Consider the following 27,926-nt stretch of genomic DNA (forward strand, 5'->3'; position numbering starts at 1 on the left):
CCCCTTCCCCACTGGCCCGCCCCCTTCCCCACTGACCCCGCCCCCACCGGTGCGGCCCTCGGACACAAACCACACTGTAAATTTGGCCCCCGAGAGAAAGTTTGTGAGTACCCATGTGTTAGAGCTTTGTGCTTTAAAGAACACAGCAGGAGAACAATGCGTGGACACTAAACTATTAACTCTTAAAAATAAACACAACACATTTTACGCACTGAGAAAACTGAAGTTTTTATTATAATTTCCTAGCACTATTCCATGCCAATATGTCCATGTACACAGTTCATGCCCCTTTAGATTGTTGGTAGTCCACCTCCCAGTGTATGGTTTGAAGCCCGTGTCTCAGTGTCCTCGTCTAGGTGCCTCGATCTATTGGTGCTGGAAGTAAAGGTGCGAGAAGGGGGAGGGGCTGCAGCACCCACAAAATAACCAATGCTGGGTTTCATAAGGTGAGCAATAAGGATGCCTGTACATTTTTTTTTTACTTTGACGCATTTACTTTGCATAAAGACAGAGGTTAAACGGCAAACTATGTCTTTTGACAAATTGCTGCTTAATTCACATGGAGATTTTTGTTTACTTTTCTTTCTCTGGCTGCTAAGTGAGAGAATTCTGTAAAGTGAACTACGTGTAAATCGTGCAGGGAACATGGAGTGTAAAGGAAAAGCTGTAGGGAGACATTTTTTCTAACACAACATTTTAATTCCTGCTGGTGAACTGTACACATATTTCCGGATATATTAAGAGTTAGACAGCACACATTATGCATGTTTTTGCGTAACTAAGTGTAATAGAAACAAAGATGTGGATAAGATCAAATCCAACCAAGATACTTTACTTTTCACCTAATTTTCGCACATTATCACTTGTGGGTTAGCGCTATATAGCTTTATTAGTAAAACTGTATGCATGCGCAAATTTAGCCGCCATATCAGTTAAATGTGAGTGCCCTGCCACCTGATGCTTTAGAAATATAGTTGCGACTGTGTTGTCCAAAAAGCACTATCCGCTACATTCTACACTACACCCTTACAGCTCTCCTGCTACAACTTAGCTACATTTATTCTTTGTAGAACACTGATTTTTCACAATCCCTACGACTTCAGTGCTGAAACATCGATGACAGCACCCCCACTCAGAAGATAATTACAGCACCATCGTTCTTTTCCTGGAATCGGCAGTGCATTTCTACACGAATGACGTGTGTCGCATGCGCACGAGGCCTGCGCAGCCAAAGGTAGAAACAAAAGAGAGATACGCTCGAGGCAGTTCCCAGACCAGAGTAATCAGTGTCCGAGGCTTGCAGTGGAGGCTACACCTCCCCGGGTACCCCGCCACGGATCCGTCTGCAGTGTCACCACTAAAGAGCGCTGGTGCGAATGTTCCTGCCATAATACCTATGTTCCAGAATTAAATGGTTTGCCTTTGTCAGAGACTCATTAAAAAAAATTATAAACTAATTTTTGGTCGGATGGCTCAGTGAGTTGCATGTATGGCAGTAAAATGCGGTGTTTTGTAGGCCATGGATTAAAATCCCAAGGGCCAATTTAAGCCTTCCATGCTTCTGAGGTCGGCTATTAAGTACCATAACATTGTGCAATTACAAGGATTGTAAAGTGCAGCTATGCGGTATACAAAACAATGTACTATTTATATTTAGTAGCTCTTCGAAGAGTAGAGTGAGTAAATATGTGGGAGTTCCGTCTGCCTTTGACTTGTCCCACTGCTCAGCTATGAGTGCCTCTAACCGTGCCAAATTTAGAGCCCGAATCTGGACCAATCCAGTATTCCCTGGGCCGTGTTCGATGTGGAGGCTCGGCCATTCAAAAACCATCGCGGGCTTTTTTCTGCTCCTTTTTTGTGTCACATTAGCGACACAGGGAAAATGACCTTCTGTTATCTGCCCATTCCTCCTCTGACTCGGCCAGGGAGTATCTGGAACACCAAACTCAGCTTCAGCAGAGTCTCTGGGGTTTGCACTGCCCAGTCCTTATACCTGCATCGACCCACAAGATCAACTCAAATGAATAATACCCTATCAATCTACCTCGATTTAGGGACCACCTTTACCGCCGCTCCCCTCAGCCTGGCATCTTCATAATCTGAGGTATACAACGACCTCTTTTATTTCTGAACTAGCACAATCCCCTTTATGTGGCAAGAGCCCGCTAGTCCCAACAAAAACTCACCATGGGACAAAAAGGAGAGAGGCGGGGAGGGGGCGGAGTCTTGAGCCCATTTCCCCTCCAGCATCGAAAGTGCGTCGGAGGGGAGGTGGTCATTGGGGCGGGCTTTAGGCATGTTACAGACCCATAACGTGTGAAACCGGTGGCAGTGTGAGTAGGCAGGTCTGATAACAAGGTACGGATGCAACGACAGTAAACCCGTGGAGCGAATAGAGTGCCAGACGCAGCGTGCTCCGGAGACGCGAAGCAGAGAGGTCTCGTTTAGTAGTACGTTGTGATGGGGACTCTGACAGCAGCGCGAGCGGAGGCAGGTGAGAGGAACACGAGCCGCTGGGGGAGGAAGGAAGCCTAATCTGAGAGGAGAGGCACGATTCTGGTCTCGCCCATGACCCACTTACGCAAGGGGGTGTGGAACAGCAGGTGTTATACAACTTCGGAAGGTTGCGAAACAGCAAGTGCATAGTTGCAAAGGGTTCAAATTGCTATGTGTGACATCTTCATAATTCAGTGTAATTATGAGTGACACTTGGAGTGACACTCGTGAGCAAAATCAAGCAGCGAAGACGAGAGAAACATATATATAAATATCAGAAGTTGCACCCATTTGAGCAACACGAAACTCTAAGAAAATCTTAAAACTGCTGCAAATCACCAGAAATAGAAGGGCACCAACCTAGTGCAATGTGGCTGGGTCTGAACTGGTGTGACGAAGTGAACGATAATGGATTCAACCCAGATCTGTGACTGGTGGTGAGTGTCTGAACATTTTCAGCGCTCTGTCCATCAAGCAATCAATCAGGGGTTTGTAAAGCACGCTACTCACCTGTGAGGGTCTCAGGGGGGTGGGGCAGCTGCTCCGGATCAGTTGAAGAGTCAGGTTTTGTGGTCCTTCCTGAACGTGTGCAGGGTCGGGCAGTGTCTGATGTTAACAGGGAGCTTGTTCCAGGTCTTGGCAGCGATGTAGGAGAAAGCTCTCCCACCGGTGTTGGTTCTGAGATGCAGGGGGCCTCGCCAAGGCGAAGTCGGCGGAGCGGAGGCTCCTCTTGGGTACGCGGAAGGATACTCTCTCGTTGAGGTATTTGGGCCCAATGTTTTTGAGGGCTTTGTAGGTGTGGATGAGGAGTTTGAAGGTGACTCTCTTCTCGACGGTGAGCCAGTGGAGGCCCAGTAGGTGATGGGTCATGTGTTCATGGCGCGGTGTCCCAAGGACGAGTCTGGCTGCGGCGTTCTGGATGGTTTGAAGTTTGTGTAGAAGAGTTCTGTTGATTCCGGCGTAGAGTGCGTTGCCGTAGTCCAGTCTGCTGGTTATGAGTGCGTGTGTGATGGTCTTTCTGCAATTGGGGCAATCCATTTGAAGGTCTTACAGAGAATGCGATGGCAGTTGAAACTAGTGGAAGCGACGGTGTTGATCTGGCGGTTCATGAAGAGGGAGGAGTCAAGGATGATGGCGAAGTTCCAAGCGTGGTCTACTTCACCATTGGGCACTGACTGTGATCTCCGTTTAAGTTAGGCGCCAAGTGTATCGGTCTTGGAGTGTGTCTCTACTTGAATACATTGTAGCAGATCTAGCCAGCCCCCTTATCCTCTGCTTACCAAGAGAAGTGCAGCTGACTGCCACTGCAGCTCAGTCCATCATCTGCATTATAGCAGCATTCCACTTGGCAGCTGAGGAGGTGCTATAATGCGTGACCATGCATTTCAGTGCGATGATGAGGACCACCACACTGAAATGCGTTGAACTAATGCCTGATGCATGGTACTTGGCAGGGCTGCAGGTGTTATACAACATCAGAAGGGTGCAGAAGAGCAGGTGTTATATAACATCGACTCCTCGCTCCAGAGATACACCACGATGTACAGATATTTATTATGTCCACTAATTGGCACCAGCTGCAGTGCAAAGCTGCTTATGGTGAGTGGCTGGTACACACATGTTAACTGTGGTAAATGAAGATGCTGGGTAGCCAGTAGTATAGGTGAAACAGGATAAGGTTTATTCTCATGGTAGGAGTATCAAGTTACAAGTAAAGTTGGTAGTAAGAAAGCCCCACCGGGTGCAACATCCATGCTGCTCTGCCTACGCACTCCAACAGGCATTCACTCAACCAGGCACATTTCAGCATTCATTAACCTCATAATCAATCTGGCGGAGCAGTAGGGGACAAGAAACGAAGGGAAGAATGCATAGCAAAGACATGGAGATACCATAGTAATTTATACAATATCCCGGGGGAGGTTATTTAAGGATAATGGAAAGCATTTTATTTGCTTGCTGTTAGAAATGGGGGTCTTTAGTTGGCAATGGTTTGTACCTTGGTCCAAGTAGGGACCCTTGCTTCTAGTCAGGATAAGGGAGTTACCCCCTTAGACAGCCACTGCTCACCCCCCCTGGTAGTTTGGCACAAGCAGGCAGGCTTATCTCAGAGGCAGTGTGTAAAGCATTTATGTACACATACAGTAACACAGTGAAAACACTACAAATAGACACTACACCAGTATAGAACAAGCATTTGCAATGCAATAGGTCTCGCATTTGCGAGAGTTTGAGCTATTTTTATTGTAAATTACATTGCCTTATTATTTAAGTTTTGGTTTTTGAAACATAAATAAAAGCCATTGTCATTTACAATGCCAACAGGTCAAACTCGCGTAAATGCAAGACCTATAGCATTGCAAATGCTTGTTGTTACAGAAAAGCCCTTTCTACAGCGCATACTGGCTCTTTTAACGTTACTCATAGAAAAAAACCAAGTAAAGGTAAAGCGCGAGATGGCTTCGTGTTACCAAAAGCACAATGCTCCAGCACTAGAATTATAATCAACATAGTGGCAGAACTTAAATCCCAAAGGCAGGAGTCAGAAGGCCTGACAAGGAACATATTGACCTGTAATAATGTGCTAGAATCTGTTGGAGGAATATGGTTAAAGACCAGAGTGCTCACTGATGAGAGGCATGTGAGTCTAGGACAATGTCTGCTAGGAGTGAGCAGTGCGGACCCTGAGTAACAGTCTCTTAATCACACAGTTTTGTCATCTGCACTAGTCCTGTTATCATTTTTTTTTTTTTTGTAAACGATTTTTATTGCAGAACCAATCACATTATAATCAATCACATTCGTATCAACATCGAGATAACCCCCACTATTCGTTTTAAGGATCCCATTAGATGTACACAGCCGTTCGGCCCATAACCCGGGGGTTGGGCGGCAAAATCTCAGAGCAAAACAGTCTTCACTTTCAGAGGACATCACATGACGCCTGTGGGGCTTCCCGTTGTCTGCTTTTAATTTTTCCCCCCCAACCCCCCCACCTTGTAGTGCCTAAAACTAAACCCCAACTACACTACTTGAAGGGAGTCCCCCTCCCTTCCCGTGTGTCATCAGTCGTTCTCGGTCAGGAACTGAGGTTGGAGAACCGTGATCAATGGGTTTCAATTAACTATCATGTGTGTGTGTGTGTGTGTGCCACTGGTGTGGATGGGGGCTTCCCCTGGTCGATGGTGGTGTTAGTTTGCTCTTCAGGCTCATCCTCCTCCTCTTCTATTGTACTATCGCGCAGCGCCTGCACTAAGAGTTCCCATTCCATAGCCGCCTCCAGGGCTCGCTCGTCCGCTCCCCTGCGCGCCAGCTGGTACCTAATTGTGCTCTCGCTCGCCGCCCATTTAAAAAATTCAGCGAGCCATCTCCGATGGGTCGGGCTCGTCTTCGCCTTCCATCCCCTCGTCAATTCCCGCTTGGCCAATAGAAGGCCCATATCTATGAACTTGCTCGACATCTTATTTTTGGGTGTATGCGGGAACCAATGTAGGATGCTGACTGCCGTAGTGTAGTGGAGGTCCCTGTCTGTGGCATCATTCAGAGTGTCGCCGACTTCCCGCCAATAATCCTGTAGGTGGGGGCATTCTCTGAGCATGTGAGTCAGATCCGCCCCTAGTGTGTTGCAGCGCGGACAAGCGGCCTCCTCTGCCCCAAAGTATTTTTGAATGTTGCCTGGGGTAAGGTAAGCCCTATGGAGGATATAAAAATGGATAAGCTGGAAACGTGCGTTTCTCGTGCTCTTCCTAGCCCGTCCTACCAGCTGCATCCATGTGGTGTCCGGGATCTCCATCTGCAAATCCTGCTCCCACTTGGCTTTCAAAGTAGTCAGTGGTTGCAGCGGTTCCCGCAGCATTCTCGAATATAGGCATGTAACCGCCTTATAGGTGCCCGCCGACATCATGACGTACTGGCAGGCCTGGGCTGTCGGTGGCTCTGCTAATCCCATTCCCCAATGGCTTTGTATGGCACGCACTATTGCCGCGTGTAATAAGTACGATTTAGAAAAGGGGGTGGTGATGAGTAGTCGCCTCGTGGGATGTCGAAACGTTCCTGCAGCGCCTGATATGGGACCAACGCTCCGTCCTCATATAAGTCTCCCACCACCTGCAGCCCCGCTTCTTCCCATCCCTGCAGGTGTGACCAGTCGCCCCCGTGCGGAAGCGCCGTTAATACACCGAGGGGAATCTCAGGAGCGTAAGGGCATCGAATCCCCACACGTTTCGCCGATCGGTTCCAGCAGAGGCGGAGAGTTCTTTCCTCTAAAGACAGGTCCCTCAACGGCAATTTTTGCCGTAGGGCAATAAAGGCCAGCACATGCCGGGGGATGCCGCTGTCTCGGTCATGCTCCGGCCCGCGGTAAACTCTAGCAATTTCTTGCGTAAAGGTCTGGAGCTGAGCCGCCAAATAGTAAAGCTCAAAGTCTGGGACAGCTAGGCCTCCCTCGTCCTTTGGGCGGGTTAGGGTGGATAGTGCCACTCTCCGCCTGCCCGCGCCCCATAGAAAGGAAATAATCAGTGACCGCAGCAGCCGGAAAGTCGCGGCTGGGACCCAAACAGGCAAGGTCCGGAAATAATATAGTAAGCGAGGCAATGCTACCATTTTCAGCAGCGATATGCGGCCTGTTACCGATAACGGGAGAGTGGCCCAGAAGGACATATTGCCTTTCAAGGCTCGGATACAGCGTCCAACGTTCCCATCCAGCATGTCTGCCTCATCGTGGTAAATATGTACTCCCAGGTAGTCCAGGCAGGCAGGCTCCCACCTGAGGGAAGGACGGAGAGGGGGTTGAGGTTCATGTTTACGCAGGGGGAATAAGCAAGTCTTTGACCAGTTAACCCTCAGGCCAGATATCTCTCCAAAGCGCCTCAGAAGCCTTTCGGCTCCTGACAGTGCCTCATCGGCGTCCTCCAAGAAAAGCAGGAGGTCATCCGCATATAGCGAGATAAAGTGATGTGTCCCGCCGTGAGTCAGACCCTTATAATAGATGCTCTTCCTAGCCATAGCCGCCAGGGGTTCCACAGCTAGGGCAAATAATAGTGGGGATAATGCGCAGCCTTGCCTGGTGCCGCGTAGCACCTCAAATTGGTCCGATACCAGGGCACCCACCTTCACTCTTGCCTTCGCTCCAGCATATAAGACCTGCGTCCATTGTATGTAGCCCTCTCCGAGCCCAAAGCTCTGCAGAACTCTATAGAGGTAATCCCATTCCAGGCTATCAAAAGCCTTCTCTATATCCACCGCCAATACCAGGGGGGTCCCGGCCGCTGGCGGTGGGCCAGATAGCAAACGGGTCAATCTCCTAATGTTGTGGCTGGTATTACGCTTGGGAATAAACCCGGACTGGTCTAAGTGGACTAGGGTCTGCATGTGCTGAAGCAACCTGCTGGCTAGTACCGTACTCAGGATTTTTTAATCTGTGGTTAGCATGGACAACGGTCGGTAAGATGCCGTGTCAGTGCCCTCTCTTCCCGGTTTCAGTAGGGGGATCATCAGTGCTTCGCGCATCGAGCTTGGTAGCCGTCCCCTAAGCTTAGCCTCTGCGTAGATAATTTGCAGGCGGGGGCCCAGCTGATCTAGGTACCGTCCATAAAACTCAATTGGTAGTCCGTCAAGGCCGGGGGTCTTGTTCCGGGCCATCTTCTTTATCGCACCCCTGATTTCAAGTAGCTCTATCGGGCCTCCCAAGGCTTTCGCCTGGTCCTGGTCTAGTTGCGGTAACTGTAGGTCTTCTAGGAAGGCCGCTATATCCCGATCTTTGTCGCCGAGCGCGCTTCTATATAAGTGCTCATAGTAGGCCCTGAAACTGCCTAGGATCGGCGATTGCGTGGTTCGCAGTGTGCCATTTCCCTCTGATATGGCCAGTATCGGGTGGCTCCGTCTGGCGGGGTTGGCGAGCCAAGCCAGCAGGGTCCCCGCTTTATCCCCTTCAGCGTGCGTTCTCACCAGATACGTCCGGTAATCAATGCTGCGAAGCCGTTCTAGTTCTATTGCCACCGCCTCCCTCGCCGCACAGAGGGCTCCCTGAACGTCAGGGCGTTCCGGGCGCGCTCGCTCGATCTCGCGCAAAGTGCGTTCCGCCCTGTCCAAGTCGTCTAACAACGTCTTGAGGGCGCCCGCGAATTTCCCGATACAATGCCCGCGGATTACAACCTTTAGTGCGTCCCATTCCGTGGCTCTAGAGTCAGTAGACCTGTCGTTTTCGGCAAAATAGTGTTCAATCCTCTCCCTCAACGCCCCGCGGAACGGCGGGTCATCTAAAGTGTCCGGTCGGAGCTGCCACTTTGGGACCTTGGGGATTTCAGTCATCCAATCGAGCGATAGCAGCAGGGGGTTGTGATCCGATATTGTGCCCGCTAGGTATTCAGTGCGGGCAATTGCAGGGAGCACAAGCGAAGAGCACAAGAAGGCGTCTATACGAACGTGCAGGTCGTGGAGGCCAGAGTGGAATGAGTAGTCTCGTTTTGTTGGGTGCTGTGCGCGCCAAGCATCCGTCAATCCCCACTGTCCTTGCCAGTCCAGCCTACACTTCGCCAATCTGCGCACTGGGGACGAGTGTAATGGGGGATGCGATCTGTCTAGGTCCACGTCTAGCACCGAATTAAGGTCGCCCCCCAGTAGGACAGGGCCTGCGGGGTAACTGGCCAACTCCCCGGAAAGTCGCGCATAATACGCAGTCTGGTCTACATTAGGTGCATACGCGCTGCAAAGCACTATGTGGCGCCCTCTAAGGGTCCCCTCCACCGCCACGAACCTTCCTTCTGGATCCGCCACTTGACGGGTAACTTGGAATGGGGTACCCGCTCTAATCCAGATCAAAGCCCCTCTAGCGAAGGCCGAATATGTAGTGTTAAACAAGTGACCCCTCCACCTGCGTTGTAGTGCTATTCCCTCCTGTTTCGTTAGATGTGTCTCCTGCAGTAGCGCAATGTGAACCCCCCTCCGAACCAAGTAGGCGTGTATTTTGTGGCGTCTGGACATGGTGTGGAGCCCCCTCACATTCCAGGTTACACATTTTATCGTTCCTGTATTAGTCATTGTCCCATGCAGTATGGTATTGTTCGCAATGTCCGTACATCCGATCACTCATGATGACACAAACCCACCTCCCCACAATAACAGCCCCCCTCCCCCCACTCATAACTGCGCCCTCGGCTCCCCCAACTGCTTCGGGCTCCCCCCCCCCCCTCCCCCAGAACAGGACCCAACTGTGCTAGAGTCGCTCCCATCCAAACCATACGCGGGTAACTGTGCCCTTGTCCCCACCTAAACCGCAGTCTGCACTGCGGAGGCCTTATGGGCCCTAAGAGGCACGAGTTGGCTACCGGGGTGGATCTCAGACTCCTTCCCCCCCGCCCACCAAACAGTGGTACTCACAGCATCAGTGTCCCAAGGTCTGCCTGCTCCGGTCAGCAGGTCAGTCAGAGTCCATCCTCGTAGGGCCATTCTGGGCCGGCAGAGCCCCCCTATCCCTCAACAATCTCCCCCGTAGTTTGCGGAGTAACCTCTGGGCCCTTCAAGCCACCAAATTCCGACAGTTCAGTTTCAGATTCTGTAGCTCGAGTTTCTGATCCCGAGGCCCTTTCCGAATGGGTCAAGACAGCCCCCGATAAGTCAAATACTGCTTGCAATGCAGCCTTCCGTTCGCTCTCTGTCTGTGAGACCGTAGGTTTGCTGGTCTTCCGCTTGCGGCTCCGCGTCCTGCGAGATCTCCGCAAGGGCAGTTGCAGCCTTTCCTCCTCCTCTCTCATGCGCGCTCCATCTGTTCCGGCTTTGTACATGTCCCACCAGGCCCATGCGTCCGCCGATGTAGGGAAGAACAGGGATTTTTCATCCACCACCACCGCAGCCTGGCCGGGAAGAGGAGCGAGTACTGTAGGCCCTCGGTCCTAAGTTCTTTTTTGATGGATAAGAAGGAGGCCCGTAACTTCTGGGTCTCGAAGGTATAGTCCGGGAACAGAGTTACTTTGCAATTATCCACTTGGAAGGGGCCCGCTGTTCTCACTCGTTGTAGCAGCCAGTCTCTGTAGTGCAGCAGTTTGATGACTATTGGACGGGGCGGCTGTCTCGGGCTGGGTGGTTTGGCAGGTACCCGGTGAGCTCTTTCAATGGTAAAAAAGGGAGAGAGACCCTCAGGCGCCACCTCCGTCTGTAGCCAGGTGGTCAAGTAGTCCACAATGTCAGGGCCCTCTTTTTTTTCCGGAAGGCCCACAAGGCGTACGTTGTTTCGTCTGCTGCGGTTTTCTGCATCTTCTGCACGACGTTCAAGGGCCTGTATTCTGTCTAAAGCCTCTGTTAATCGACCCTCCACAGATTTGTGTGCGGGAATCAGTTCCTCCAGGGCCGATTCCGTAGTTTTAACCCTGTCCGACAATTTTCCATGGTCCGCTCGCAGGAGGCCAAGGCTCGTGGCCACTTGAGCTATGTCCTGATGGAGGGCATCTTTCGTGGCGGTGATAGCCTCCAGAATACGGTCCTGCATCCGCTGAAGATCCGGAGGGGCCGCCACTTAGTCATCAGGATTCTCCGAGCCAGCCCCCCCCCTCCCCCTTCGGGCCTCGAGGTTTCCCCATAATGACAGTCCAAAATCCCAAATCTGGATCGTGTAACACTGATGGTACGGCAGTGTTCGTCCCGGGGAGGGTAGCAGCTTGAGGATGACTGGGGCCGGCAGGCCGATGAAGGCAGTGGTAGCGGCGGTGTGTTAGTCCAGGGGACACAGCTCAGCCCCTGAATGGACGGGACCCCACTCTCAGTCACCTTCCGCTGGGCCGTTCTCGACGCTGTTCGCTAGCACAATCTTCGGGGCTATGAAATCCGCTGGTTCTGTCGCTCCCCCCCAGGAAGGTGTCCCCGGAGTGATGTTTACTAGTCCTGTTATCATCAGCACTATTCTTATTGTTGTCATCAGCATTAGTCTCGTTGTCACCTGCACTAGTCTCGCTGTCATCGGTACTAGTCTCATTGTTATCATCAGTGTTGTCATCAGCCCTAGTCTCATTGTTGTCATCAGCGCTATTCTCACTTTTCTCGTTAGCACTAGTCCCACTGTTTTCATCAGAGATATAGTCATTGTTATCATCAGTGCTATTCTCATTGTTGTCATGAGCACTAGTCCTATTGTTATCATCAGAGCTATTTTCATTGTTATCATCACCACTAGTCCCGTTGTTCTCATCAGGGATAGTCTCATTGTTGTCATGGGCATTAGTCCCATGGTTATCAGTGCTATTCTCATTGCTGTCATGAGCAATAGTCCCATTGTTATCATCCGTTCTATTCTCTTTGTTGGCATCAGCACTAGTCCCATTGTTCTCATCAGTGCTATTCTCATTTCTGGCATCAGCACTAGTCCCATTGTTATCATCCGTGCTATTCTCATTGTTGTCATCTGCACTAGTCCCATTGTTATCATCAGTGCTATTCTCATTGTTGGCATTGGCACTAGTCCCATTGTTATCATCAGCGATATTCTCATTGTTGGCATCAACACTAATCCCATTGGTATCATCAGCGCTATTCTCATTGTTGTCAGGAGCTCTAGTCCCATTGGTATCATCAGCGCTATTCTCATTGTTGGCATGGGCACTAGTCCCATTGGTATCATCAGCGCTATTCTCATTGTTGGCATGGGCACTAGTCCCATTGGTATCATCCGCGCTATTCCCATTGTTGGCATCGGCACTAGTCCGATTGTTATCATCAGCGCTATTCTCATTGTTATGATAAGCGCTATTCTCAATGTTGGCATGGGCACTAGTCCCATTGTTATCAGCGCTATTCTCATTGTTGGCATGGGCACTAGTCCCATTGTTATCAGCGCTATTCTCATTGTTGGCATGGGCACTAGTCCCATTGTTATAATCAGCGCTATTCTCATTGCTGGCATGGGCACTAGTCCCATTGGTATCATCCGCGCTATTCCCATTGTTGGCATCGGCACTAGTCCGATTGTTATCATCAGCGCTATTCTCATTGTTATCATAAGCGCTATTCTCAATGTTGGCATGGGCACTAGTCCCATTGTTATCAGCGCTATTCTCATTGTTGGCATGGGCACTAGTCCCATTGTTATAATCAGCGCTATTCTCATTGCTGGCATGGGCACTAGTCCCATTGTTAGAATCAGAGCTATTCTCATTGTTGTCATCGACACTAGTCCCATTGTTCTCATCAGGGATATTCTCATTGTTGTCATGGGCACTAGTCCCATGGTTATCAGTGCTATTCTCATTGCTGTCATGAGCAATAGTCCCATTGTTATCATCCGTTCTATTCTCTTTGATGGCATCGGCACTAGTCCCATTGTTCTCATCAGTGCTATTCTCATTTCTGGCATCAGCACTAGTCCCATTGTTATCATCCGTGCTATTCTCATTGTTGTCATCGGCACTAGTCCCATTGTTATCATCAGTGCTATTCTCATTGTTGGCATCGGCACTAGTCCCATTGTTATCATCAGTGCTATTCTCATTGTTCGCATCAGCACTAGTTCCATTGTTATCATCAGTGCTATTCTCATTGTTTGCATCGGCACTAGTCCCATTGGTATCATCAGTGCTATTCTCATTGTTGGTATCGGCACTAGTCCCATGGTTATCAGTGCCATTCTCATTGTTATCATGGGCAATAGTCCCATTGTTATCATCAGTGCTATTCTCATTGTTGGCATTGGCACTAGTCCCATTGTTATCATCAGCGATATTCTCATTGTTGGCATCAACACTAATCCCATTGGTATCATCAGCGCTATTCTCATTGTTGTCAGGAGCTCTAGTCCCATTGGTATCATCAGCGCTATTCTCATTGTTGGCATGGGCACTAGTCCCATTGGTATCATCAGCGCTATTCCCATTGTTGGCATCGGCACTAGTCCGATTGTTATCATCAGCGCTATTCTCATTTTTATCATAAGCGCTATTCTCAATGTTGGCATGGGCACTAGTCCCATTGTTATCAGCGCTATTCTCATTGTTGGCATGGGCACTAGTCCCATTGTTATAATCAGCGCTATTCTCATTGCTGGCATGGGCACTAGTCCCATTGTTAGAATCAGAGCTATTCTCATTGTTGTCATCGACACTAGTCCCATTGGTATCATCAGCGCTATTTTCATTGTTGGCATCGGCACTAGTCCCATTGTTATCATCAGAGCTATTCTCGTTGTTGTCAGGAGCACTAGTCCTATTGGTATCATCAGTGCTATTTTAATTGTCATCAGCACTAGTCCCATTGCTGTCATCAAGGTTACTCCCATTCACTTAGAACAGGTCTTGAAAACACTGAAATGTGGTGCCTGTTGCGGTTGCTGTTGTCTTCCTGCAGATTTTGGAAAGCCCTTGCTGTTGACTTTACCTAAAGAGCAGATCTGCCTTTCCGAAGAATCGGACACAGTCTGGGTATCTGCTAAAGGTGATTCTGGAAGGAAGCCAGGCGCTGACCAAAGCAACCTCCATGGGTGACAATGTATATGCTATAAATGTCTGCTATGAAGCTTAACGATTTCACCGTCTGCCAACCACATAAAAATAGGTAGACTTTGTTTTATAAACATCACTATACTGGGAGGTGTGAAAGTGGCACCGAAGCTTCTTTCATTTAGTTGCTTCCCTGAGAAATGGATCCAAAAAAAGAATAAGTCCGCGAGTGGTGCGTGCGTGCCACTGCGAGCCATGTGGTTTCAATTATCGCGCCCGTTTCTGGGCACGATAATTGAAAGCACATGATGGCCGGTGCGCATAATAGACACCAATAGGCCATGGCGCAGCAATGCGCCCGCCTTTGGCCTATTGCGTGCTTTCTTGGTCAAAAACACGCACGCAAAGCTCAATAGCGTACCACAAAAGGAAAAGCACACGCTTGTGAGTGTGCCATTCCTAGGTCAGCTTCTGAAACCCCATTTTTACCTACTAAATGTCTCGTGCTGCACGAACAGTGCTGCGCACTGCAACGCTAGGCGCGAGACCTCAAAATAGGAAATCTTTATCCAAACCAAACAAGACCCAAACTACAAAAATCCAGCATCCATGTGTTAAGATCTCATAAAAAAATAGGTGATTCATAAAAATAAGGCTTGTCGCAACAAATAGCTCCCCCTGACGTCCGGTGACAACAACGCATCACCTCCCCGAAGCCGTGCGCCATCTTTGTTTTTATCGTGTCGGCAAGGTACTGTTCTTGAGAGTTCGTGCGACTCCTTGCCCAGCCCGGGCATGGGGCTGTCGGTGCCGTACTTTGAAATTGTCATCTGTCACAACGTCGTAATAGCCCCAGGGGGAGCTTTCTGTTGCTACAAGCCTTATTTTTGTGAATAACCTATTTTTCATGATATCTTGACGTATGTATAGTGTTTTTTTGTTGTTTTGGTCTTGTTTTGTTTAGATAAAGATGGGTGGGCCTGGTACCGGGGGCAGTGTACAAAGAAAGGAATAAAGGAGCGGCGCACAAGCTCTCCTGGGGCTTATTATGCCCCGGGGACCACCACCTCCCCAGGGCTTTATTATTTGAAATGTTGGGGTTGCTTTTTCTGCAACCCCGTGCCCTAGGGACTGCCACCTCCCCAGGGCAAAATCTTAACTTAATGCAGGGGGGTCTGCGCAGCCTCCCCCTGGAGCCCCATGGGCCGCCACCTTCCGAGGGCAACTCTTTTTAAAATTAAATACAGGGGCCTGCGGCGACAAAGCCCCGGAGACCACCACCTCCTGGGGCTAAACTAACATTTGAGGGGTGGCGTGCAGCCCGTTCAAGGAGCCCATAATGGCTCTGGGGACCACCACCCCCCCCAAGGCCAGCTCCTGCAATGTCACTGAGTGCCCACCCCGGGACATTGCAGTTTGCTATGACTTGGCGGGAGCTTCACCGTCCTTCCAAGCCATAGAAAACACTGCTCCACTTTGAGTAAGCGAGAGCATGTAAAATGCTCTCGCTTACTCGAAGAAGAGCAGAATTGCTTTTGGACAGAGCAAGCTGCGTGTTTAGCAGCTCCCTCTGTCCAAAAGCAATGCTGGCTCCCGCGAGATGGGGGGAGCCAGCAGAGACAGCGTGGGCCTTGAGGCTCCCCTTGTGGTTCCCAACAGATGAGTGGGTGCCCTGGGGGGGGACCAGTGCACCCGCAGTAGAGGACTGGCCCTGGGCGTTGTGGTCCCCAGCGCCTAATTCGTCCCTGGCCCTCCTCCCTTAAAATAAAAAAAAAGCTAAAAAAAAAGCAGAGTCCGGGGAATGGGGTCAGCGGGGCAAAAATCGGTCCGAGGAGGGAGCCATATAGCCCCCCTCCCCATTCCGAAAATGCCTAGCCCTGGGGGATAGAGTCCCCAGGTCCAAAATTGGCCCAGGAAAGGAAGGCTACGCAGCCCTCCTTCCATAAAAATAAAAAAAAAGAGCCCAGCAACTTGCAGGAGCCCGCCTCCTTTCTCCACCACTCTGCTAATCCGCCTTCAGTCGCTCTGCTGGTTGGAGGATGAAGCCCCCTTGCTTCCAGAGGGCCCTTGGGGGCGATCAACCCTTCCCGTTACCTCCAGTAAGTCCCTCACAGCAAAATTGCAAAGAGGTTGTCAGATGCCATGTCCCCTTTCTACACCACTCTTCAAATGGGCCTCCTGGTGCACTGCTGGTTGGGGGATGAAGTCCTCTTGGCTCTTGAGGGCCTCAGGACTGAAGTGTGGGCCAGTAGTGGGCTAGGAGGCACGTTTGCAGAGTGGTGGAGAAAGGGGGCATGACCACCGAAAACCACCTCCGCATACCCACTGTGTGGGTCTTACTGGAGGTAACAGTAGGGATAAATAGCCCCCAAGGACCCTCAATAGCCAAGGGATCTTCATTACCCTACTAGTAGTGGGCCAGGGGGCGCGTTTGCAGAGTGATGGAGAAAGGGGGCGTGGCCTCCGAAAACCTCTGAGTGATAACACTAACGATGTCATGAGTGATGTAATATGTGAGGTCATAAGCAGTGATTTGCGGGGTCGCGAGTTATAGTTGGCTCAGCTAACATCTACATTTTTCTGGTTTTGTACGAGGGAAATGTCAGCCTAACTATAACGTCCCTGTAACCTTTGTTTTTTCAGTAAATATCAAAGGTTTTTTAAATTCTATTCCCTAACTATAACGTCGCTGTAACCTTTTGTTTTGTTTAGTGAATTTCCATGGTTTTTCAAAATCTATAACCTAACTAAAACAACCCTCTAACCTTTGTTTTGTTCAGTGAATTTCTGTTTTTTAAATTCTGTTTCATAACTATACCATCCTTGTATTCTTTTTTCTATAATTATATATTGAACATTACATATGCATGGTACACCACTTATTGTAGTATTTGTGATCTGTTTATTTAAAAAGTACATTAATCATCTTATTTCAAGATTTTTTTTGGTTTTGAAATGAGTTTGCGATTGGCGAGGACACACAGCGAATACTGCGTGTTTTAGATAAAGTGTAAAACACATATACATATTTTACATAAAGTTTAAGTCTACCTGTTTAGTTAGATATTGATTTAACTTTCCCTTTTGTATCAATGTGTTGAAAAAAGTACATCTGAAATGCATTTCCTTGTTTGCGGCAATACCGGACAGTTGTGATGATGTCAGTGATCATGAATACCCGATGTTTTTGACAAAGTGTAAAACACATATATAGATAGGTTTTATATAACGTTTGAGTTTAGGTTTTAGTAAGATATTGATTTAACTTTCCCCTATGTATACATATATTTGAATTTTCCCTCAATCCAATCTAATTTTTCATTTTTTTCAAACCACCAGCACACATGCATTATCACAGTCTTTCATAGTACCAGCTGTGATATTCAGCTGCAGACCTGTCCTGTGTGTGCTGCTACTCCTTCTTACAAAATGCTTAGAATATGGATTGTGGTTCACAACTATGTCTATTGGACTCCTGAGGCTGCAAGAAAAAGAAGTATTAATGGGGACTTGGGTTTGGCTAACATGGACATTACTTGGACTGGGCAGAGAGGATTAAAGTTTAACCCCTTCCAGGCTCATGACGAGCTGGGCTCGTCATGGTGTAGCCTCCTCGCACACTGATGACGAGCCCAGCTCGTCATGTAACATGGGTTTTTTAAAATCACAGCATAGAAGGATAATTCAACTAGCGCGGATGTGGTTAATCAATTAGTGTCTTTGCTTAAAAGCATTGTGGGTTCACCAGCCCCTTACCTCATGATTGTGCATAGTGGTGGCAATGACCTAGGCACATTAACTGGAGTAGGACTAGAAATGCTAATGAAGCATACCTTTGCTGAATTGATTATGCTTTTCCATCACACCATCAAGGTGTAATCAAACATGGGGAGAGGATGTAGCTTTACAGCTAGAGCGGCCGATGTCGAAGTTGGGGACGGAGTTCAAGCCTCTGCAACAACGCTCAACATCCTGTGATTCAGGGCAAATCACTCAATTTCCCTGTGCCTAAATAAATAATTAATGTGTCCTTGTGTAACGAAACTGGTGCTATGTGAAGTGCTCTGATACCCGTTCTTTGGATCTAGTTTGCGCTATATAAAACTCAGAATGGAAGTGGTCTAATCAATTCTATCCACTGATTGACAAAGCCAGGAAACATGTTAATAAAACTGTTTCTGCTTTCCTCAGAGACCATAAAATGGGCTCTATCTACAACAACCTGCGTTTTTATATGCATGGAATCTATAGAAGTAATGGAGCTCACTTTAGACGCGACGGGAACATGTTTCTAAGCAACCTGAAACTCTGCATAAAATCTTATCCGTAGCTATCTTATACACACTCTCAACACAAAGGCTCTTGTCAGAGCCACCCAAGAGCCCAAAATGTTGTTCATTTTCATGTTAAATAAAAAAAATCTAGATTTTTAAAAATTTGTGACCACCTTGTGATGATCACGTCGCGAAATCGCAAAACCAAAGCAGACATTCAACGACCACTACCACATTCAAAAACATTAACTTATAAAATCGATTCTAAGTATTATAATAAACACATTACTAACTACATCACTGCTTAAAAAATGTTGTACACATTTTTCTAGTAAGTTGTAAAAAAAACCAGTTTGAACCCTACTTTTCGCCGAGGGTCATGATGACTCCGGTCCCCTCCACAATCTCTCTTTTTTTAAGAGGTGTTAAACACATATATGCACACAATTTACAGTATTTTAGAGACCGGGGGTTTATTACTGCACTGTTTTAAGTCATAGTTTAATAGGGAGTTTGTATTAAAACAATGTTTTAAACCGATATTCCATCTTCACAATGACGCTGATAGTCATGATGACTTTGGTAACCAACACAATTGCGTCGTTTTAAAAGGGTAAAATACATATATGCACACATTTTATAGTAATTTATACACTAGAGGTTTATTAGTGCACGGTTTTAAATCATATATTTCTAGGGAGCTTGTATAAAAACCATATTTAAAACTGATTTTCTGTTTCCCCGATGACGCTGGGCGCCGCAATGATATCGGTAACTGTGATCACCGTGAACACTTTGCAAAATGATAAAACAAAAGCAGACATTCAACAGTCGCCACATACAAAACTTATATTACAAAATGGATTATAGCCAATACACTAAACACATTACTATCTAAAAGACACTATAATGGCATGTATAACTCCCTTAATATCTCTATAACACAGTGTATAACTCACTGGAACCTGTGACTTCATACATCACTGTATCAGTAAGTCACTCGCTCACTGTATAAGAATTTCAGTGGATCTGTGAGACAGCGCATCAGTTAATCTATGGTTCTGTAACAAACTGCGTAACTGTCAATGTGCATCTATGACAGGGTGCATCAGTGTCTCAATGGAACTGTGATTGGTTGCATGAGTCTCAGGCGATCCGTGAGTAGAAGTATGAGTGCTTTTGTACATTTGTATGTAAGTATATGATGTCTGACTGGATTTGTGAGTGGATACATTAGTGTCTAATTGGGTGTCTGCGTGGGTGGGTGCATGACTGTCTAAGCGGGTCTGTGAGTGTGTGCATGAGTCTCTCAGTGGGTCAGTGACTGGGAGTGTGAGTGTCTGAGTGGTTCTGTGAGTAGATGTGTGGGTCTGTGAGTGGATATGTGAGTCTCTGAGTGTATCAGTGACTGGGTGCATGAGTTTCCGTGTTGGTGTGTGGGTGTGTGAGTGACGATATGGGCCTATGCATGTCTGAGTGGATCTGTAAGTGGGTGTATGAGTGTTTCAATGGGTCTGCGAGTAGGTGAATGAATCAGTGCATGCATGAGTGTCTAAGTGGCTCTCAGACCGGGAGGGTGAGTGTCTGCATGGGTCTTGAGGTGGATGCATGAGTCTTTGAGTGGGTGAATGAGTGTATCTGAGTGAGTCTGTGAGTTGGTGTGTGAGTCTCTGAGTGTATGAGTGAGTAACTGAGTGTATAAGTCTCTAAGAGGTTCTGTGACTGAGTGTGTGAGTGTCTCAGTGGATTTGTCAGTGGGTGTATGAGTGTCTTAGTGGGTCTGTGAGCAAACGCCAGTAGGTAATGTATACATATATGTATATATACTTTTTGTTTATACTTACCTGCTTGGTGAAGGCACCTGCATGGTGAAGGCACATGCGTGGTAAAGGCATGTGTTGTAACAAACATTTGATAGTCATGCATGGAAATTACCTGCATTGTAGTGTCGTACATCCATCAGAGCACAGCAGTATTTAATTTACTAATGGCTGATCATCAGAAGTACAAAATTCACTAGTGATCAGGACAAAACAGTGCAGCTTGGACTTGTGATCAGATCATGGGGTGCTGCATGCATCTGTAGCTAGTAGTGGAGAATGACCAATACACAACTGTGCAGCTCACAATCGAGCACACTCTAGACTGCAGAGTATCATGCTGCACAGTAAGCTTGGGACAAGTGCTCAGTCCCGTAATAGTACAGTCTCTGAAAACATCAGTGACCAGCAATGTAGCATGCACCAGTGAGTAATGTATAGTATTGAAACTTGATAGACACAATTATTATAACATCATGTTCCCATAGATAGAGTGCTTCAGTGAACAAAGAATGCATGTGAGAGAGCAGCCACTAAATAAACATACTATGTAGCAGTGCAGCAGTCAGCAGTGACTACTGCCTAGCACCCGGCATGCACCTCAGAATAAAGATATATGAAATGCACAATGCATAGCACTACACAAGACTCTTCTCTATTGAACTACAGACCGTTGACGAACATGTAATAATTTGGCATGTATACAGGTATGAGTTCAACACAATGAGTCACCAAATTCACACTTCCTAGAAGAACACCTATGTATGCCCTTTGCACAGCAGTGCATTTTGCACCAATGTGTTATACAGCGCTCCCAGTGCACAGCATTGTGTATCAGGATGAACTGTGACCCAATGATGTTTCAAATGCACAGTGAATGCATGCATACTTTCACTAATGAAGTGTGGTGCAGCATACACTATTTGCAGCAGTGTAGCATAAGCATTATCTCACAACAGTGGTTCACCTGAAATATTCACATCATGTAGCATTTCAGGATAAAATAGTAGGCAACACATAACCACTCACCAGCAGCAGATGCACCACTGCACACTGCATGAATCCAAGACTCGTGCACTTAGCATGTGAAGCGCGGACTGCAACAAAATGTACGGGTGGGAAGCGGTTCAGCTGAGAATGCAGTAGTGCAGCTGACCATGCGTCAGTACGCTGCTGTCTTTTAATAACATACAGCAATGCAGCTTAGTCTTCATAGCCTCTTGTGTTCACTATGTCTCTAGGCAACTCACTTCTTTTTCGTGTTTTTGGTCTACAGTAAAGCTGAGCATTCAGCAACCATCAGTAGCAAAGGGGAGATGAAAGGTATTAGCAATCCTAAGGTGCTTGCTTGTTGGTGAGCACACATGCACGTGTCCACACACGCTCAGAGACCCACTTCTGAGGCCCAGACCTTGGAGAGGGCACCTCAGGCAAGGGTAGGACTCACAGAAGGCAGAGTCCAGCAGCCCCAGCAGGACTACAGGAAGTCTTTTATGTCCCGGCAGACAGAGGCCAGGCCTGGGAAGTGTCAGAGACCCATCAAAGCCGGAGTGGGGTGCCTATGTGGGGGCCTGACTGAGCCTGAGATATACTCTTGTTGGTGGCCTGAGACTTCAGAAACAGGAGGCAAGCTAACAAGCCCTTGTATATCAATTTGGTGAGAAGGCAGATTCCAGCTCTCCTTCCCCGCAGAGTCCGAAAGCAGAAGAACTCTGCAACCCCCCCTGCTCCCTCCCAGCACATTACTGGCCTTAATGGTCAAGGCCGGCCGGAGTTCCTGACGGTTGTGAATGTGCTCCTCCCAGCTGGAACTGTAGATGGCGATGTCGCCTAAGTAGGTGGCTCAGAATGCCTCCTTGCCAGCCAGCACCCTGATAACCAGCCGCTGGAAGGTAGCAGGGGCATTATTCAATCCAAAGGGCTTCACCTAAAATGTGTAATGTTCCTCTGGGGTTTAGAATGCGGAATTGTCTTAGGCCTCCTCAGCCTAGGTGATCTGCCAGTACCCTGCTGTCAAATCAAAGGTACTGAGAAACCTTTAAATATCGTTTTTCCTGTGTGTAGGCTCCCTTAAATGTATGTAAGGTTGATGCTCATATCACGAGTAGTAAATGTGTTGATAAATAATAAGAGTACTGAGGTACAATTGTTAATTTAATGGTAGCATGGTAAATCTTTTTGGTATTCGTGTATCAACACCCTGGGTACTGGGGTGTTTTCGTTACCTTGATGGGCACCCAGACATATACTGCCTGAGTTTCAAATAAGATTACAATACCCGCATTAAGACTAAACGTTCTTTTTCTGAGGTGCTACCTCTCTATGCCACCACTATCCTTTTTTCTCTATAGTGTAAAATGGTACTGAGAAACCTGGCAGCTCCCAAATGGTCAATGAGCTCATCCGCTCTGGGTATTGCGTCAGTTTTGTGTGACGTAATTGAGTCCTCTGTTGTTTACACTGAACCGGAACTCTGGCTCGGCGGTAGGTCGGGTCAGTTTTGGTACCAACACCACTGGGCTGGACCAGGGACTGTCAGAGGGCTCAACCACCCTAAGTCTAATATCCTATAGACTTCCTCCTTGATACTGGCTCGAACTCTGACGGCCTGTAAAGCTTGTTCTTTACAGGGAGGCTATCTCTGGCGTCAACCTCATGGACGCACGGATGTGTGAGTACTGGGGTGAGTGAGAACAAGGGGCACTCTACCCCAGTAACTGGTAACAGTCACCTTGCTGCTCGAAGGTCAGGGAGGCAGAGAGAGTGACACCTCCACTGGCCCTTATTCAAACAACAGTGGTCCCATGCATTCCATAATATATGAACCAATAAATATAGACAAAGTCAGATCTATATTTGGAGTGACATGTCCAGCTGGACAGAGGTCATTCAAGTTTACTTAATAAACAGTAAATCCAAGCAGCGAAGATACCTTCCACAGTACACCCGTGTGGTACACAAGCCTGTGCCCAACACTAGCGGGGTGGTTACAGATGGTGAGAAATAGAAAGGTTTTAAGGCAAACAAGCGTTTTTCTGTTCACATTCAAATTATACAGAAATGTCAAAAAGCACCATTACAGTAGTTAGAAATCAAGTATTTGTATAAGGTGCTAGACAAGTCGACGGCGTTTCGGTCCCCCTATTGGGTCATGGGGACCATCATCAGGACAATCAATAATTGCCTTAACGTTAAAACCTCAAAATGCCTGAAAAAGGAAAAAGGAGTAAGGATAAAATATACATATTTTATGGACAGAATACTCATTATATTAAAACAAGTGACTGAACGTGAAAAGTGCATCTAACCGTTTAGGAGGTGAGAGTATTTCGTGGTTTCAAGTGGTCTAATTGCAGCGCGAGTGAAGTTGAGTTAGAGTTAGAGATCTGTCTTACCTAAAACTTTTTTCTGTATGACTCACAATATTACCAGCAGGTGCGCGGCACTTCCATGGGGGCTATTTTTGCCCCCACTCTAGCGATCCTCTATATGGATTGGCTGGAAACTAATACCATTCTTTCTAGTAGTAACCCATTCCATCAGGGGCTACACACCTGGAAGCGCTACATAGATGATATCTTTCAAAATCTGGGGCGGCTCGATTGATGATTTCCCAGGACTCCTACACTGGTTGAATAACAATTGCAATGGCCTCACTTTTACTCTGACCCATAGCAAAAATAGCATCTCCTTCCTAGATCTGACAATTCAACACCAAGATGGGATATTATACACATCCCTTTTCCGCAAACCAACGGAAAGAAACACCCTGCTCAGTTACGGCAGCTGTCACCCCAGGGCTCTAAGGGACAGCTTGCCATACTCCCAATTCCTCAGACTAAGGAGAAACTGTTTTAAGAAAGAGGACTATTTCATTGAGGCTAATATCTTAACCGACAAGCTCAGAACTAGAGGCTACCCGAGGCGCCTAATAAAAAACTCAATGAAAAGAGCCTGGTACTGCCCCCGGGACACTCTTCTGGAGCCCAAACCCAAACAAACCTCTGAAAAAATAGTATGTGTCACCACCTTCTCTACCATATCTAACCGTGTGAAACAAAGTATAAAAAAGAACTGGCACATATTGAACTCAGGTCCCCTCAACTGGGAAACTCCCCTCTTCGCTTTCAAGAAAAGCAAAAATCTTAAGGACCAGCTTGTAAGGGCAGCTTTACCCCCTACAAACATGAGAAACACTACACATCATGATCATTGGTCATTACCCCCTCTACGTGGTCATTCTAAATGTGGGTCCTGTGTTATATGTGATTTTTCAATTGATAGCAAAGAGTTTGTATACAAAGAAGTGAGAAATGAACTGCAAACCTTTACTAACTGCATAGTTGTAACATCATTTATGCAATCTTCTGTCCTTGTAATTTTATATATGTGGGCCAGACAAAACAGAAAATTAAGCTGCGAATATCTCAACATCGCAGTCGTATTAGGTGCAAAACACAAAATGCACCCTTGGTTGAACATTTTGTCGACAAAGGACATACGGAAAATGAGATCCGTTGGACTGTGATCACGCAAGTCATCATACAACCCAGGGGCGGTGACCTGACCCGTATGTTCAACAGAGAGGAATTCAAAATGGATTTTGAAAACGGACAGTTTGAACTCTGGTCTGAACCTGCAGGAGGAATGGACTGCTCAACCAACTTCACTCGCGCTGCAGTTAGACCACTTGAAACCACGAAATACTCTCACCTCCTAAACGGTTAGATGCACTTTTCACGTTCAGTCCCTTGTTTTAATATAATAAGTATTCTGTCCTTAAAATATGTATATTTTCTCTTTACTCCTTTTTCCTTTTTCAGGCATTTTGAGGTTTTAACGTTAAGGCAATTATTGATTGTCCTGATGATGGTCCCCATGACCCAATAGGGGGACCGAAACGCCGTCGACTTGTCTAGCACCTTATACAAATACTTGATTTCTAACTACTGTAATGGTGCTTTTTGACATTTCTGTATAATTTGAATGTGAACAGAAAAACGCTTGTTTGCCTTAAAATCCTTCTATTTCTCACCATCTGTAACCACCCCGCTAGTGTTGGGCACAGGCTTGTGTACCACACAAGTGTACTGTGGAAGGTATCTTCGCTGCTTGGATTTACTGTTTATTAAGTAAACTTGAATGACCTCTGTCCGGCTGGACATGTCACTCCAAATATAGATCTGACTTTGTCTATATTTATTGGTTCATATATTATGGAATGCATGGGACCACTGTTGTTTGAATAAGTATGTTCCCCGAGGTCCCCTGCTGACTGAATTGGGGCCCCTTGTTGTTGCTAATATACCTCCACTGGCCCAGCATATTCCTGTGCAGAGAGGAGGTCAGGGATAGATGGACTCTCCTCTTCCTCTTCCTCTTTCTCATCTGTCACTATAGGCATGCTCACTTCGGAACTCTCGAAGTGAGGCTTCAGCATGTTCACATGGAGCACCCTCAAGGGAGGTCCTAGGGGTCCGGTGGTCCACCGGGTAGGTGTTGTCCTCCTTCCACTCCTTGATTTCATATGGGCCAGTCCAGCGGTCCTGGAGAGCCCAGGGCTTCACTGGCTCCATGACCCATACCATTTGGGCAGGTTGAAATGCCACCAGTGTGGCCTTCTGGTCGTACCAGAGTTTCATCACCTCTTGGCTAGCCTCGAGGTTACTTTTAACTTGCTTCCAGAAGCAGCGCTTCTGGTTCTGGAGGTCCAGAATGTAGCTCACCACATCCTAGGGGGCTTCCTGGAAGCTTGCTCCCACCCCTCCTATACAAGCCTTAGAGGTCTCTCACAGGGTGTCCATTGAGGAGCTCAAAGGGTTGAACCCTACTCTTTTCTCTAGCACCTCCCTGTAGGGGAAGATAAGGCTCTGGCAGACCCATAATCATGCCTTTCAAAGTCTTGTAGAATCTCTCAAACAGACCATTGGTTTGGGGGTGGTAGTGGTGGTGAACTTGTAAGTCACACCACACTCCTCCCACAGGTTCTTCATGTACATGGACATGAAGTTCATGCCTCGGTCAGACAAAACCTCCTTAGGGAACTCAACATGAGTAAAGACCCCATCAGAGCTCTGGTCACCATGGTTGCAGTCATCATCCTCAGAGGGATAGCCTCTGGGTAGCGGTGACATGGTACACCAAGATCAGTACACGCCTGTTGACCAGGGCGGTATTGAAGTCCAGAAATCTAATGACTGTGATGCCTATCTTCTCAAAGGGGGTAACCGTGATGGGGAGTGGGATCAGGGGGGAGCCTTCTGATTTTATCCTGCTTTGCCACTGGCCTGGCAGGTGGGACAGGACCTACAGAATGTATATGAGATTGTCTTCACCCGGGCCTAACAATAGTGGGAGACAAGCCTGGCAAATGTCTTGTCTTGTCCCAAATGTCCTGCCGTGGGTATGTCTTGAGCCAATCCCAATAGGAAGGCCCGGTAACACTTGGGGACCACCAGCACACCTGCTGCCTCAGCTCCAGGAACCTTAGGTTAACTGTAAAGTTGATTGTTCTCCCAGTAGATAAGGTGATTCCCAGAGGCCTCACCTAGTGCATGTGCTTGAGGCTTATCACCTAAGGCCCCCAAGAGTCGGACACTCTTTCAGTGCTTGACAGAATTCCTCCCTGGCGGGCCCACCCTCAACCTGCCAGCTGGCAAGATCATGTAGTTTTCCTAGGGTGGCAATGTCCTCCCCGGTTGACACGGGTACCTCCTCCTCCAGAACCCAGTCAACCTCACCCATGGCAACTCCAGGAACAGGTTTCCTGCATCCTTTGCTCCTCACCTTGACAGTTGAATGGGCCATTATTCCAGGCTCCAGACTACCTGTACTCCCTTTTAGGGCAGCCATGTCTTGGGTGGTCGATCAGACCCACTCAGAAAATGCCATAATTTCCAAGTGAGACACAAGCTCCACCTTCCTCCTAGTAATATGCTCCAGGTCATTGCCTAACAGACAATCCACAGGCTTAGCAAGACTCACAGCTACTTTCAGAGAACTGGAGACTGCTCCCACCCCCACACGCTTAAAGGGATCCAGAGCCATTGTTGGATGGCTTTCACAATTGTCAGCTATTATGACTTTGTGGAATGTATTTGGAAGTACCTGCTCTACTGACATCAAATGACACTTGGCAGTTGTCATGCTGGCTCCTGTGTCACGCAGGAGTACTGGAGTAATCCACAAAATATACCCAGGACTGGTTGGAGATCTGGTTGTTCCTGAATCTCTGGCCATAATTCTAGGGAGTCAGCCCAAATGTGGCAAATAAAATGGTTTTCATGGGAGTGTACCTGGTTTGATCCCCAACCTCAAATGTTAGACGTGTGTCACTCCCCAGTGTAGGTATGTGTTTCCACCGGTGCGCCTTAGTAACCCCGTGTACCTTCAGTGCAATTTCATAGGCAGACAACCACTTATCAATGTCATCCCCCACTACATAACTGGTCACCAAGTCCTTAGGTATCCAAACCTTATTCTCTCCATCAGGTACTATACACATGCTGCCACCATCACTGCAGGAATCAGACTGCTTGGCCTTGATTTCCAGCTCCTTTATACTCCGTTCATGAGCCAACAAAGGTTACTTCTTTGCTAAGGCTCTCTCATCCCCTGCCTTTCTCTCCTCAACCTCTATCTTTAGCTACGCCATCTACAGTTGAATTCCCTCTCCTCCTTCCTTCTCTCCCGCAGCTCATCTGGGGATAGGCCACTGGAGGATACACTGCTCCCTGCTCTCCCAGGAGGTTGAAATCCAGGGGTTTCCCCCTCATCTACTGCAGGCACTCCTCAGAAGAGCCCCTCTCAGGCTCAATGCATTATTCTCTTGGTAGCAGGAACCAGCCTTCAAGACCGTTTCTAAATCCACCTTCTTGGTGGTTCCTGGGGCAGGTACCCCAATCTCCTTGCCGAAGCTT

General features: G+C 47.6%; 1 protein-coding gene across 1 annotated transcript in view; it reads left to right on the top strand.

Annotated features, from left to right (window-relative positions):
• The first annotated feature begins 2,220 nt into the window (after window positions 1–2,220).
• Window positions 2,221–27,926, top strand: part of LOC147732521 (carotenoid-cleaving dioxygenase, mitochondrial-like) — a 457,961-nt gene continuing 432,255 nt past the window's right edge. The window contains exon 1 of the mRNA XM_086957054.1: window positions 2,221–2,494. Within this exon, the coding sequence (XP_086813180.1) occupies window positions 2,461–2,494 (34 nt within the window). The 5' untranslated portion in view covers window positions 2,221–2,460. The remainder of the gene's footprint in view (window positions 2,495–27,926) is intronic.

Source organism: Lissotriton vulgaris, chromosome 2_1 (genome assembly GCF_964263255.1).
Source record: "Lissotriton vulgaris chromosome 2_1, aLisVul1.2, whole genome shotgun sequence".
Lineage (NCBI taxonomy): Eukaryota > Metazoa > Chordata > Amphibia > Caudata > Salamandridae > Lissotriton > Lissotriton vulgaris.